We start from the raw sequence: 15,188 nt of genomic DNA, 5'->3' as shown, positions 1-15,188 counted from the left end.
TTATGAAGACCATTCCCCTGGGTTGGGGAAGGGACTAAATCTGCTGCTGTTTGCTCTCTCCTGCCCCTTCCCTATTTTGCATTGCATCAGATTCTGATCTCAGTTACACGAGTGTAAATTTAGAGTAACTCTGTTGATTTCAGTAGTTACTCCAGATTTACCCCAGTGTAACTGAGATTAGAGTCTGGTTCCTAATTTAATTTATTTATATTTATATAAACATTAGATATAGCTGTATCTGTAAATATATAACCATGTGTCAAACATTTAAAACCTGTCTGACTCCAGTGTGCCTCCAATGACTTAACATAACCTTAAAAGAATTGCAATTAATTGAGGATGGGATTACATAGCTCTCTGCCTCCAAAGTGCCCTCTTTTAGGAACATATACAGGCTAAAATGAGGTGCTAAATGTTCTGGTAGATTTTTTTCCTCCCACTTCCATTTTCTGGAAATAAATAAATCCAGCCAGAAAAGCTGTGTTTGCCAGAGTTCCAGCCAAATTTGGCTGACTCTAGGGATATGAATAAGTTTTCTTTAAAAAGCGCCTGATCTTAACCAAGATCAAACTCCAAACTTTTCTTTCTTCCCAGATTGTAAAGTGTGTGACATTTGCATGTACTCTGTGATCAGGAATAAGGAAAAAATATACAGTACAAACAAAAGGCAAATGAGTAAAAATTAAGTAAAGTGCACAGTGGAGCCTGCCTCACCCACAGAGATCCTATAAATAATTTTGACTCAGAGAAACTGAGGCATGGATGGAAGTTCATTGATGGACTCTGAGTCTTGGTCCTTTTATTTTGTGCTTCAAGATGAGTTTAACATGTGAAATAATACCCTACTCATTGAGGTCTTATCTGTGATCTCCCTTCTAATGTATTTCCTGAACTTAATATTAGGTTTCAGTGCATGCAATTGTGACATTAACTTTCATCTTAGCGTTGTCGATAACTTTGCCTGAGAACTTTGGGGCATCGTGTGGTTTATATTAATGCTAAATAGTTTTAGTTTCTTCTTGTGCTAATGCTGAAATATCCTGCTTAACCCAAGAAAAGCATATTTCCTCCATTACAGCATTCTTTCAGCACCCCTTGCAGCAGCAGCACCCAGAAAACCAGGAACCAGTTGTGACTCCCTGGTTCTTTGCTTCAGCCCAGGTTAGAGCAGCCTGGGGACTCCCTGATGACGTGTACCAGCTGGCAGTGGTCCCCATGGGACCCTATGGTGCTGGGAATAGCTGGAGAGCAGTGCACTCCACCCATTCCTGCTCCCCACTCAGACATATCTATATATATTCCCTCCCCCCTCACCCCCATACGCTTCCCTGGCTCGTACTGGCTTCGTGCTTGCCTAGAGAGAAAAGGTGGTTCAATGTACTGGATGCTAGCTTGTGACCCTGGTTTCAATTCCCTGCTCTAGTACAGACCTCCTGTGTGATTTTTGGGGCAGTCATTTCAGATACTTCTACATTGCAAAAAAAAAAACCACCCCATGGTGGAGACTCTCCGAGCCCAGGTCAACTGACTTGGGTTTGTGGGGCTTGTGCTGCAGGGCTAAAAATAGCAGTGGAGACCATTTCTGCTTGGGCTTGAGCCTGGGCTCTGAGGCCCTTCCCCCTTGCGGGGTCTCCAGCTCAAGTGGGAATGTCTACGCTGCTATTTTTAGCATCGTAGCAGGAGCCCCGAGAATCTGAGTCAGTTGGCCCAGGCTCCGAGACTCACTGCTGAGAATTTTTTTTTGCAGCATAGATGTACCCTCAGTTCCTCATCTGTAAAATGGGGATGATAGCGCTTCCCTACCTCACAGGTTTATTGTCAGGAAAAGTACATTAGAAGCTTGTGAAGTGCTCAGATATGATGATAATGGAGGGGCCTTTACGTACTGAGAGAGACAGGACTCTGAGCAGCAGCTGGTGGGTTCGCTTCCTCCTTTTGCTCTGCATGAAACAATTTAATGTGCTACTTATGTGAAGTAATATCTTCTCCATTGTTTAAAAATCCAAAGGTCCACTCTTGATAGTGTTAAAGTTGCCCAGGTAGCACAAAGGAAGTTGAGAGACCATTTAGGGATCACTTGGAAAGAGTGAGTTACTTAGTGACATTTTTGAGCTCTTGGCTGTTTATCAAGTGAAGCTTTAGCTCTCAAATTTATTTCTGGACCTTCCACAACCTGTGGTTCTAGACATTACTCATGTGTTGCGTTATCCATTGTTTTCCAACAGCGCATGAGCTTGTCACATCAAGCACATTGCCCAATTTGATTTCTGCTCAGTAAAAGCTTACACAAAGCATTATTGAAACCACGTGACATTTTCCATCAAAATACGTGAATCACGCTTCTTTGGAAGTGTCCTGCTTTTTTTTTTTTTTACAAGGTGTTTCACATTTTGTTTGTAATGATGTTGGTGGAAATGAACCTAAATTAATATGAAGGCAGTGGATTATAGGCGAGTATTTATTAAAGATCACTAAGACAAAATACAAATAATGGTCGCTGGCCCATTTAGGCGGCAACCTGATTCCAGCAGAGGGCACTTCTTAATTTTTCATAGAAAGGCAGGCTGATTCTCATCCTCCTCCACTCCTGCCTGTCCTCCATCACTCTCCCCTATAATGTACCTAGACAGTTCAGTACACAGAGACTAGGGGCCTTATTCTCATTTCCTTTGCACCATTATAACTCCATCGCTTTCAGTGTTGCCTTCTAGATTTACACCAGAGTGAGTGGAGAATTCTGAGGGGGTGGTCATGTGGGGGAAACATCTTGGGGGTGGGTGAAGTTATGGGATAGATGGACATGCATACTCATGAGTCAGATGAGGTATAGCCTACTGTGGAGAACATATGGGGGCAGCAAATGGGGGAGGTATCTCATAGAGACAATGAGCTACTAGTGGCCTACTTACTATCTCTGTAAGTAAGGGAAACCTGCAGCCTTCTTCGTCATCCCCTATAGCACATACTTGTTTCTACCCCTGCTGTACTTTGACATAATACTGCTGATCATAAGGAACTGGGTGACAGTTGGTTTAACATATTTCTCTCTCCTCAGGGTTAACAGAAATATATTCCAAATACTGTTGTGTGCCAACGGTCAGAAGGAATCATACATTTTTCGTGGCAATTGTGACAAACTGTTTGCTATGAGCACATCATAATTGCTGTAAAAAAAAAAAAAAGGCCCACTTTTCCAGCAGGACAGACATGCACAAGAGTGGCCGCTAGGGTATGTTCAAAAAGCAGAGTACAGCTACCAATTGGGTCCAGAATCTTTGTGGTCAGTTGGTGCCAATACAGCATGCAAAGAGCCTGCTGTTTATCAAAGTCATGCTGGTTGAGCTGAAGTCAGCGGAGTCATACCAGTGTAACACAAGTGTCAAGGTTCCTTCCCCACTCTGAACTCTATGGTGCAGATGTGGGGACCTGCATGAAAGACCCCCTAAGCTTATTCTTACCAGCTTAGGTTAAAAACTTCCCCAAGGTACAAACTTTGCTTTTTCCTTGAACCGTATGCTGCCACCACCAAGCGTTTTAAACAAAGGACCGGGAAAGAGCCCACTTGCAGATGTCTTCCCCCAAGCCCTACACCCCCTTTCCTGGGGAAGGCTTGATAATAATAATCCTCATCAATTGGTACAGGTGAACACAGACCCAAACGCTGGGATCTCAAGAACAATGAAAAATCAATTAGGTTCTTAAAAGAAGAATGTTATTTAAAGAAAAGGTAAAATAATCACCTCTGTAAAATCAGGATGGTAAATACCTTACAGGGAAATCAGATTCAAAACATAGAGAATCCCTCTAGGCAAAACCTTAAGTTACAAAAAGATACATGAACAGGAATACACATTCCCTCCAGCACAGCGAATTTTACAAGCCATTAAACAAAAGGAAATCTAACGCATTTTCTAACTAGATTACTTACTAACTTTACAGGAGTTGGAAGGCTTGCATCCTTGATCTGTTCCCAGCAAAGGTATCACACAGACAGACAAAACCCTTTGTCCCCCCCCTCCAGATTCAAAAGTATTTTGTCCCCTCATTGGTCATTTGGGGTCAGGTGCCTGCGAGGTTACCTTAGGTTCTTAACCCTTTACAGGTGAAAGGATTTTGCTTCTTGCCAGGAGGCATTTTATAACACTGTATACAGAAAGGTGGTTACCCTTCCCTTTGTATTTATGACAACAAGTGTACGTGAATTCTGAATCTGGCCCAACAACTTTCTGTGAGTTACTTCTGGGAAGCCAGTGAAAATCTGTGTGTGACAGGATCCCCAGGGTTCAACCTGGGACTGTGGGACCACTATGCCCCCTTTACTTTATATTCTGTGTTGTCTCTCACAATACCTTACTGGTGGCAAGCAGTAAACCTCTCCAGTACAACTGCATGTGGAGTCCCACACCCAGCTAGGTTGCATGAATGCTCCCAGAGCCACTCATGGATCACACAGAGAAAGGCACCAGCCAAATCCCCCAGCTTCCAGCCCTGCACCCTAGGAATATACCGTCTTGCACTGCTCAGGACCCTTTCTTGAGCAATGCAAGTTTATTAATTGATTTCACCACTTCATTAATGGAAAGTGGGTATACACCAGCCTTTGTGACCTGAGCAGATTTACCAAGCAGTTCAGTCAAACTCACTCATAAAGATAAACATTAAAATAAGTTTATTGATTACAAAAGATAGATTTTAAGTGATTATAAGTGACAGGCAAAAAGTCAGAGTTAGTTACCAAAAGAAAAGAAAATATAAGCACACAGTCTAAACTCTCAACCCTATTAGACTGGGCAACATCTAGATCAGGCTGTTTTTCTCACCCCGGTGGTTACTGCAGGTTGGTTACAATCTTTCATACGCAGGCTTTTCTCTCTTAGCCCGGGGACCAGTCTTTTCTGCTCCAGTGTTCTCATTGCTGTCAGCGTAGGTGGGGGAGAAGAGAAAGGACTAAGCATGGGGCCACTGTGTTCTGTTTCATACCCTTAGTCCATGATGTGCATAAGTCCAGGCACTGCTGAGTCACCAGGCCAGGTTGGTTGAGCAACTCCCCTGGTGTGGCCTTGTGCAATGAGTCATTGAATTGTAACTCCCTTGCTGGACAATGGCTCTGGATGGTTGTTTGACACCCACCCGGGCATCGGTTAGCTCCCTTGTCCTTGTCTCTGGGGATCTAATATCTGGACAATTCCCTAACTCACAGCATATTTTAGTGACAACCATACAACAAAATCTCATAACTTCCTATGCACTAATATACATATTTAGATAGAACAATGGCTCTCAGCAAATCATAACCTTTCCTCCGATACCTCACATGGCATGCTTTATATGAAATATCACAATTTATATATAAATGATGAATATGGGGGCACTCCCCCGAGGTATAGTGTGTCACACTATGTTTGTGCAAACTAGTGATAGACAAACCAGTTCAGATGAAATAAAATAAAATACCCACTCTGCATACTAAAGCAGAACTGAGCCATTTTGAAGTTTGGGGAAAAAACTCTGAGCAAACTTTCCTGTTGCAGTCCTCCTCATTTTGATGGTGGAAGATGGGCTGCTGAAATGCTGCATACAGTGCTTTTCCTTAAGCTATTTCCAGCCCGCGTGACGTATACATGGTTCAGATTTTTGGGGCGCTCCTTCAATTGGAACCATTAGGGTGTGTCTACAGAGTCCAGGGGAGCAAGACTCCAGCTCGGGTCAACAGACTTGGGCTTGCTGGGCTTATATTACAGTGCTAAAAATAGCCGTGTAGTTGCATTAACAGAGGGCATAGCATGCAAGTCGTGGGAAGTGGTGGTACCACTCTACTTGGTGCTGGTTAGGACTCAGTTGGAGTACTGTGTCCAGTTTTGGTCTCCAATGTATAGAAAAGGTGTGGAGAAACTGGAAAGAAGCCAGAAGCGAGTGACAAAGATGATCAAAGGGATGGAATGCAAGCCATGTGAGCAAAGGTGGAGGGAACTGGGCATGTTTAGTTTGAAAAAGAGGAGATTGAGGGGGGACATGAAAGCGGTCTTCAAATACTTGAAAGGCTGCCATAAAAAAGATGGAGAAAAGTTGTTCTCTCTTGCCACAGAGGGCCGGACAAGAGGCAATGGGTTCAACTACAGCATAGCAGATTTAGATTAAATCTCAGGAAAAACTTCCTAACTGTAAGAACAATAGGACAGTGGAACAAACTGCCTCGGGAGGTTGTGGAAGCTTCTTCACTGGAGATTTTCAAAAGGAGGCTGGATAGCCATCTATCTTGGATGGTTTAGACACAACAAATCCTGCATCTTGGCAGGGGTTAGCCTAGATGACCCTTGTGGTCCCTTCTAACCCTATGATTCTGACAAGAAATAATTTCACATGTTTAATAATGTTCAAAACAGTAATCACCCTGGGCTCAGCTAACAATAGACATGGGATTCCATTGTAATTTTTGTGAGATAATCACATCTAATTATTATTACGAATTATTTGTGTTATTGTAATGCCTAGGAGCCCCAGTCGTGGACAAGCACCCCATTGTGCTAGGCGCTGTACAAACAGAACAACAAAACAGAACATGGCCCTTGCCTCTAGGAGCTTGCAATCTGATAAAAGCACTGTTAGATAATGGCTGCGTGGATGCTGTACATTTCAACCCAAGCAGAAATGTCCTGTTCAATATCCTTGTGATGTATCACATGTGCCAGATAACAGACGTTATAAAGTTTACCAGTTGCTTTGCTTATAATTCTTGAGCTTTGGAATGTTTACTGTTAGCAGTCTCATTGTATTTCTGGATTTTGCATAAACTGTAGTTTAGATCATTGCCGTGTTTCTCATTTCATCACTAAGATTCTCTAACCTGTTCTTTGTGTCAAAAGCCTCTAATGAAAATGTTTAATGTCAGTTTCTTAAAAATTATTCCTTTGACACATACAACTCATTTCTAGACTTCCTTAACAGAAATAATAACTAATGAAAATAACAACAAACTTCATCTCTCCAGAATTCAGCATATGCAGATATGCCAGAGTGAAACAGAACACTGCCACTTTTCTGATACTCCAGAAATATTTGTGATGTTCTAAAATGATTCATTTTGCATAACCTGGGAATCACTTTAAACCTAATCTATGGCAAGAAAATAGAAGTACTATGTTTACTATGAATGCCACAATGTTCAAATGATTTTTTTTTACCCCTTTTGAACTGTGGGTTGATGACTGTGGCCTCTTTTACCTAAATCCCACTTATCCTTGTTCCCATGGAAGCAGCTCAGTTGGTATTCAGGAGAGGTCTAGATCCCTGATATGGCAGAGAGCAGGTCCTGGTTGAATGTGTGTGGTGAGTGGGTGATCACTCCTTCATGCCATCATCACAACACTAGGGACATTTGTGAGTCTCCCTTCATTCTCTGGAGGCTAGTGTTTGATGGGGGGAACACCTAGAAGCTCAGCTCTAACTCAGAGGACTGAAAGGAGCTGGGGGGATTGGGAGCCAATGTGGAGGCACAGACGCTCCCCCCAGGTGACCCACTTCACTGAAGATCTCCTACAATCTGTGTGTATATCAGGTACCCGTTGGCTTTGTTGCCAAACTCACTACAAAGAGATGGGGCGTACAAGGGAGAATCATCCACTATTGCAAACTCTGTGCAGGCATGCAACCTTCCACAATTTCCTTTCCCAGTACAGGGGACCGCCAGGCCCAAACCTGTGCAAGTGATTTCAGATTCTTCTATATGAAAGGTACCATGTAAAAATAAGATCATTGTTACCATCACCATCTTTCTGTGATTCTGTGTCTGGTAGGGATCCACAGGAATTTGTCCCCTCTGTCCTTTATACAATAATCCGTAATCAAGACTTAGGCATCTCTTCATCTATTGCTGTAATATAACCCCTCTGGAGTGGCAAGTGGCACTCCTAAACAGTACACAGCAACTCTAAATAACAGGACAGGAATCAAAGAGGATGAGTTAATACTGTTTGGGCAATATAACTGCCCATGTCAGAAATCGGCCAAGAAACCAGGGTTATTACCTCTGCCTTTATAAAATATGCCTGGTATCTTTAATGACTATAACGAGTTTAGATCTTAGTTTTATGCCTCATCAGGAAGACAGCACCTCCTCTAATGTTACAGTGGACGTAGTCTTGGTAGACTGTGTGAATTCTAAATGAGAAGTGTATGTTAATTATTTTATTTGAGAGTGTGTGTATATGTAATATTAGAGCTGGTGGAAAAATTGTGTTTGCCACAAAAAAGTGTAGAAAGAAATGACAATTTTTTCATTTTTTTCCAAAACACTTCACAGGTTTTGTTTTTTTTTAATTTTTCAACTAACTGTAAACTGACCCTCCTCTCCTGGTTTCCACCTGTCTTTTTTTTCTTTCCTTTTTTCCCCTTTCCTTTCTTTTTCCCCCCCTAAAGAAAGTGAAAAAAACCTGAAATTGTTTTGATTACATTTGAGGTTACATGTTACAAAAATAGCTATGTTTTATTTTTTTTTTGAAAAAGGACAAAAATTTCAATCAGCCGTAACCTAAAAATTGATACTATATTTTTATTTTTATTTATATTTTAAAAATACACCTATGCAAAAATGACTTGTCTTTTAACATGTATACTTTTTTAATCTTTTTTTTGTGTGTGCGAGATGATGTATTTCTACAGAAGTCTCTTAGGAATAAAATGTCTTTATCTACTGACAGTCTAACTGCATCTTTTGTAAAAGCTAACAGGAAAATGCAAATTCAGACTAATAACTGGGAGACTGCTGCAAATTGCTAAATTTTGTGAACTAGCAAAGGAATGAGCAAACACAATACAATAAGACAACAAAATACAGGGTTAAGGCATCAGAAGGTGTACGTTGCTCATTTATTTGACGTGAGGTTTAGGTTTAATTAGTTAGGATCCAAGTGGACCAGTAAATGTGATGTAGCATATTTTATAAAAGCTTTGGTGAGTGGAGTTCCCAGCTATCGACTCCCCATTGCTGATTTGGGGTCCAAATTAGGGAATGTGCTTATTAGCATGTGTGACTTGGTAAGGACCTACTGTGAGTCTATTCCAACAGTCTCTGAAGCGGCACAATTATTTCCATTTTAGCTGAATTAATGTATGACATTGTTCTTTGGCTCATTTATCACAAAGTCATTAAATTTTAGTTAAGTGGCTAATGAGGATCTTCATGCTGTTTAATCCTTTCCTTCTCTTTAACTATGGCTGTGTAACCCCTATGGTCACTGTGACAAAGTTCCTGCTCTACCTTGGTGGGTCTTGTGCTTATTGGCAGATTTGCTCACCTTGGAGCTTCGTGGCAGCCCTCAGCTTGGCCGTTTTTCTGAACCCACAGTCCAGGTCGACTCCTCCTGTGTCTGACCAGGAGTTGGGAGGATTTGGGGGGAACCCGGGCCCGCCCTCTACTCCGGGTTCCAGCCCAGGGCCCTGTGGAATGCAGCTGTCTAGAGTGCCTCCTGGAACTGCTGTGTGACGGCTACAACTCCCTGGGCTACTTTCCCATGGCCTTTGATTAGGTCAACAAATCCTCACAGTAGATTTTCTCTCTCCTTTTATGTAGCTAGGACTGAACTATAGCTATAGTTACTTATAATAGATACTTATATAGATACTATATATAGTATATATAATAGATACTATAGTTACTTACTGAATCCTGCCCCTTATAAAAACTTTCCAGATTCTTTTGCTCTCAGAGGCAACAACTGGGCAGCTCAAAGCTCCTCTAGGGAAGAACAAAGAATTCTTTTAATTATTCTACGGTAGGATGACCAGCTGTCCCGATTTTATAGGGACAGTCCTGATATTTGGGGCTCTCGCTTAGATAGGCACCTATTATCCCCCACTCCCGTCCTGATTTTTCACACTTGCTATCTGGTCGCCCTCCTCTACAGGGTCTTCAAAATTGTTTATTTTGGGACAAATTTAGTTCATTTTGTAAAGCCACCTTAAATTTTGACATTAAGGGTGTAATATATATTTTGTTACAATCTATCAAAGCCCCCCCCCCAACCAAAGTACCTGAGCCCCTCACAGTCATTAGTGCATTTATCCCCACAACTCCCCTATCTATTAGGGAAGTACTATTATTTATCTATAGGAGTAACTGAGGCACAGAGAGGCCAAGGTCACACAGGAAACTGTGATAGAGTAGGGAATTGAACCTGGGTCTCCCAAATCCTAGCCTAGCCTAGCCCCCTACCCACTGGACCATACTATCACTCTATAATCTGACTCTCGCTGTGTTTGTTCAGCTAGGATTGTGTATTAGCAGAGCTTCAGCATCTGTCCTCAACCTGAACTGCAGCCTGGTCCTTTTACCGATGTGCCGTATTCTCCTGGCCTTCCTCCGAGGATCTCAGAAGGTAAACAACATTTAGAATACAATCAGTTAATAAGGACCATGCACATAGACAGATTTCTAAGAAATATTAGAAAGGTTACAGTACACACATATTTAGTTATTATTAATTTGCTTGGCTGTAGATAGTGCTGGTCTGCAGACAGGTATCCTAGATGTGCACGGTAGATGCATTGTGTATGGACCCTGCTCCGGATCCCTTTGAAGCCAAGGAAAGTATTGATATTGACTTGGCTGGTAGCTGGGTTGGACCCAGTGCTAAGAACATTTCTTGCTTTGGTAAGTAAGGTCATCTTGTGCCCGTGTGCACAAGAAGACTGAGCGCAAGTGAAGCCTTTCCCCCATTTTCCTCTCGTGCTCAATAGCTGGTGTGTGCTTTGAATATCAGGACTATTTGCTCCTACCTTACCACAGAGAAATGTGGGCTGTGGCCCCACCCCAAGCCATGCAGTGATTAAATACAGAGCACCAAGAGTATAAAAGTGGACATACCTCCCTTACTCTGCAACTCTACGCTGCCTCCTGTGTGAGCTATTGGACGTGATTGAATCCCAAATAAATAACATATTGGGCATTCTAGAAAGAGAAATCTGACAAACTAAAGAAGCTTTGGTCTCAATAAATATCCAGTCAACAGTAATTTCCATGAGTTGTGACTCATTAGTTACTTGTGACAAAAATGTAAGTAACACTGTTCAAGTAATACAGACTTACTAGATGCACTTTTTGGATGGTTGCAAATTGAAGATAACTGTTGTCCTTATCCTGTGTCCTCTGTCATGTGCCTGACAATGATATGAGGTGAACAAATGCATGGTGTAAACAAATACCTTGTCCTGTGCTATTGATCATTTACATTAAAAAAGTTAATTCACTTTTAGTGTATAGATTCATAGATCCTAAGGCCAGAAGGGGACATTATGCTGATCTAGTCTGATCTCCTGAATAACACACACCAAACAACATCTTCCAGTAACTTCTGCATCAAGCCCATGGAGTTACCCTATGTCTCTAATCCTGTTCCTGCTAAATGTAGGTGTTGTGATCAAATAGCATTAAGCCTCGTATAAAAGTTAATTTGACAAAGAAATCATGTCTAGAACATCAGTTACTTTTAACTTTATTTTCCATTGCTTCATCTTAGAAGAGAGATTGCTTGAATTCTTTTTTTACTAGGTTGCCAGCAGGAAAACAAGAAGGCTGTTGGATAAAAGTAAAACTTTCCATGTAACATGTGGTGTTACTATATGTGTCTTTTCAGGTAAGATTTTATTGTGCTGAGCACTAGCTCATGTGGGAAGCATATTAAACAATACAAGTCACTTGTGACTTTTCTTGTGCAGTACGTTTTGGGGTAGTTTTTCTCTGTGTTTCTTTGTTTAGATATATGAATGTTTTCTCAGACATTTTTGAAGTCTGGGATCTAAATCTGGGAGGAAAGACTTTCCTTAAAAGTTACAGGTTCTGAAGTGTCAGTTCTTATTTCATATATGAAATCAAATTAAAAGCTGCCGTCCTAACTCATTTCAGACTACATGTAGTCCATTTAAATGAGGAGGTATGAATGTTAGAGATGAAAAGATCTATTGCGAACGTGTGGGCAATACAGGTAAATATCACAAAATATTGCCACTTTCAATGAAGTGTGAACATAGCTTTGACACGGTCCTTTGATTCAGTTTCCTAATCAAAATTATAATGGGAAAATAAATTACAGTACTTTAAAAGGTTCAAAATGAGTAGTATTTTCATATCCGCCTATCTGTCCAACTCACTTAGTACAAAAATAGCATATGGTGTCTTAGGACTGATCTTGTTTCCCCTAAAGGGAATGGGAGTTTTCCAATTGACTTCAGTCAGAGCTGGATCAGTTCCATAAAGAAGGGTCTTATATAAAATCTGCAGGTCAGTAAATTTAATGTTCCAAATATGCAAAAGAAAATGATAAACAGGTAGTTTATATTTAAAGGCTAGGAGTAGGATAGACTAAATTATAATGATGGAATCAGCCTAGTCAGTCACTTGGGACCCAGATCTACAAACTCATGTGTGTAAGAACAGGGATCCACCTACACATATGAGCTATCAGGGTTAGGGGCTTCACATAATCTTCAAAATGCATCTTAGTGAACTGAGATTTGTTCTGTTTTATAGTCTTACATGTTGCCGCACACCTGGTGAATGTCCTTAACTTCTCTGTAAACTATACTGAAGAATTTTTGGCACTAAATGCAGCAAACTACCGCGGTGAGGTGGGTGATCTGTTCTTTTATATTTTCCCTGAAATAGTTGTAACTTGTATGGTGCCTTTTAGTTTCCATGAGTGATGTGTATCTACAAGTGGTGCTTGTCTTGTATACTGTGAAAATGCAGTATCCTGTTGATTTTTTTTTTCTTCCTTTCGATGGCTAGAGTGCTAGGATTGGAGTCAGGAGACCTGGGCATGCCACTGACTTTCTGTGTGACCTTGAGCAAGTTACTTCACTTATTTATTTATATTTTATTAATCCTCACTCCCCCAAAAATAAGGGGAGAAAAAGACAAAAAGAACAGAAAAGTAAAGGAATGGGAAGGGAGGGAAAGGAAAGAAAGGAAAGGGGGAAGGGAAGGAAAAGGAGAGCAACAGCTTGGTTTCTATTTGCTAGGAATTATAGATTTCTAAAAAGTTAGACCATATCTTTGCCAATTTGTCTTGTGGTCCCTCTTCTCCAAAATGTTACGTGCTCTTTAGCTGCCTGGACAGCCACATTGCTGAGCCAAGCTTCTGTCCCTGGAGGCAGGCTTCTTTTCCGTTTATGTAACAGGAGTTGTTTGGCTAGAGAACCAAGCTAGAGAACCAAGATTTCCGTGGAGGTGGAGAGTTTTCAGGATGATGGTTTAATTTTTAAGGTGGTATCCGTTATCATTTTAATCCTCCTACCGACGTCTAAACAAAAGGATTGAGAGTCCCCAGACATGTGAGCGAGGGTGGTTCTGGGAGACCCACATCTCCAGCAGCAGTCTCCCCCCACTGCCTTTCTGTGTGCCCTTTGGCAAGTCACTTCACTGTTCTGTCTTAGTTTACTGCCCTGCTGCTGGGCAGGCCTTGTTGAATCATTTATGCTGCTATCATTGGACCTTATAAAATGGGAGAGGCAGGAGAATAGATGCTGCATTTGCAGGCAGTGTAATGTGACATATGGATTAAAGGATGACAAGATTTGGGCCAATCCTGCTCTCATTCAAGTCAAGACATGGCAAAACTGCTGTTGGCATGAATGGGAACAGTATCAGATACTTTTATTTTGGCTTTAGTTGTCTGCCTGAATTAGGCTGGAAGCTGCATTCTGCTTGCAAAATGCCATACTCAGCTGGCTCTTCTATCTCTGATGTATCCTCCTTAAATCATATCAGAATGTAGGGCCTAAAGTCATTTGTGGGAAACACTCTCGCCTGAGGAAATCTTAAAGTCTTCTCCTGCCTTTGCACTGCCTACAGGAGCAATGCTCCCACAGGCTTCCCCACTGCGCATTGCTCCCTAACTGTTCTTTGGGTGGTAGGTTTTGCCCAAAGTGGTGGGGAAATAGGAATTATTTAGTGCTTATAAGGTCAGCATTAACTTATGCTCACAGAGTCCTTCTGAAGTTGAGTGGAGGAATTATTCCATGGAGGGTGACTGTCTCCTTTGCTCCATAATTGCTTCTTCCCTCAGCCTGCCCCTCTCACCCCTGATCCTCATGGACCTGGTCTTCACTACCAAAAAAAAAAAAAAAGGGTGCGTTCTTAACTTGAATGAATGAACCTGAGGCAAAATCCTGGTGGAGGCAAGGCAGTTAGAAGTTTTCACATGAGTTAGCAGGTTGAGTTAAAGCCTATGGAGGAGCCTTGTCTTTAACGCAACCAGCTAACTCGTACCAAAACTACTAACTGCCTTGCCTCCAGTAGGATTTTATCTCGAGGTAGTTAACTCGAGTTAAGAACACACTTTCCCCCCCCACTGGTGAAGACAAGGCCATAGAGGGACTTCCTAAGGATCAAGGGGATTGTGGAAGCATGCTATAGAGTTGGCACTCTGCCCTTTCCCCGCCACTCAGATCTGCTGCTCTTTCCCCCCGAACCTCCCACAAGGAAGTGGAGAGAAGCATTTGGCTTGATATTGTGAACTCCTTGAGGCAGCCATGTTAAGGTCACTCCTACTCCCAGGGAAGTCCATGACAAAACTCCAGTTGACTTCAATGGGAGCAACATAGTTGCCCCTTGTCTTTATATTCAGCTTTAAAATCTCATCCCTCTCCTACAACTATTCAGTAGTAGCTAGGGAAAGTTGTTTTGTAAAATGATTATCTATGAAAGCAGAGAAGTGTCTGATTGTCTCACTACTCTGCTTTCTTATTCAGTGTGCATTTGGTTTTTGCAAATGGTTGCAAGGGTTGGCAAAAGGTTCAGTTTACATTGATGAAACGTAGTTGTCATTGTTCTCTATTACCAGTTACACAGTCCACTTTTTACAGCCAGGTTTAGGGATCAACTGTCATAGCAAGGCATGTGGAAATTATAAGCAGTTTCTTATATTAAGAAATATAAAATGATAAATAGCAACTGATTTTTGTTTGTTTTTGTGTCTATTTTTAAGGACCCCAGGAAACTCCTTTTCACTACTGGTAAGTTGGTAATGTTCTGCACAGAGTTGATAAGCTGATTAGTTAGTTTAGATTTCATATTGCAATCAAACCAGAAACATATTGTCAGCTAGACAAGGGTCTCTCTTCCACCCCCAGTGGGATTTACCTCCATGTCTCTAGGGGTAGAGCTGGGACCATAGTGTACCTAAGTGTTCTTA

General features: G+C 41.6%; 1 protein-coding gene across 1 annotated transcript in view; it reads left to right on the top strand.

The window, feature by feature from the left end:
- NOX4 (NADPH oxidase 4) overlaps positions 1-15,188 on the top strand; it is a 166,274-nt gene that overhangs the window by 4,436 nt on the left and 146,650 nt on the right. Inside the window, exons 3-6 of the mRNA XM_038415634.2 lie at positions 10,263-10,373; positions 11,546-11,630; positions 12,524-12,621; positions 14,982-15,009. Coding sequence (XP_038271562.1) covers positions 10,263-10,373; positions 11,546-11,630; positions 12,524-12,621; positions 14,982-15,009 — 322 coding nt within the window. The remainder of the gene's footprint in view (positions 1-10,262; positions 10,374-11,545; positions 11,631-12,523; positions 12,622-14,981; positions 15,010-15,188) is intronic.

Source organism: Dermochelys coriacea, chromosome 1, assembly GCF_009764565.3.
Source record: "Dermochelys coriacea isolate rDerCor1 chromosome 1, rDerCor1.pri.v4, whole genome shotgun sequence".
NCBI classification, from domain to species: domain Eukaryota; kingdom Metazoa; phylum Chordata; order Testudines; family Dermochelyidae; genus Dermochelys; species Dermochelys coriacea.
Note: the sequence above shows the minus strand (reverse complement) of the source record. Positions and strands in the feature narration are given on the sequence as shown.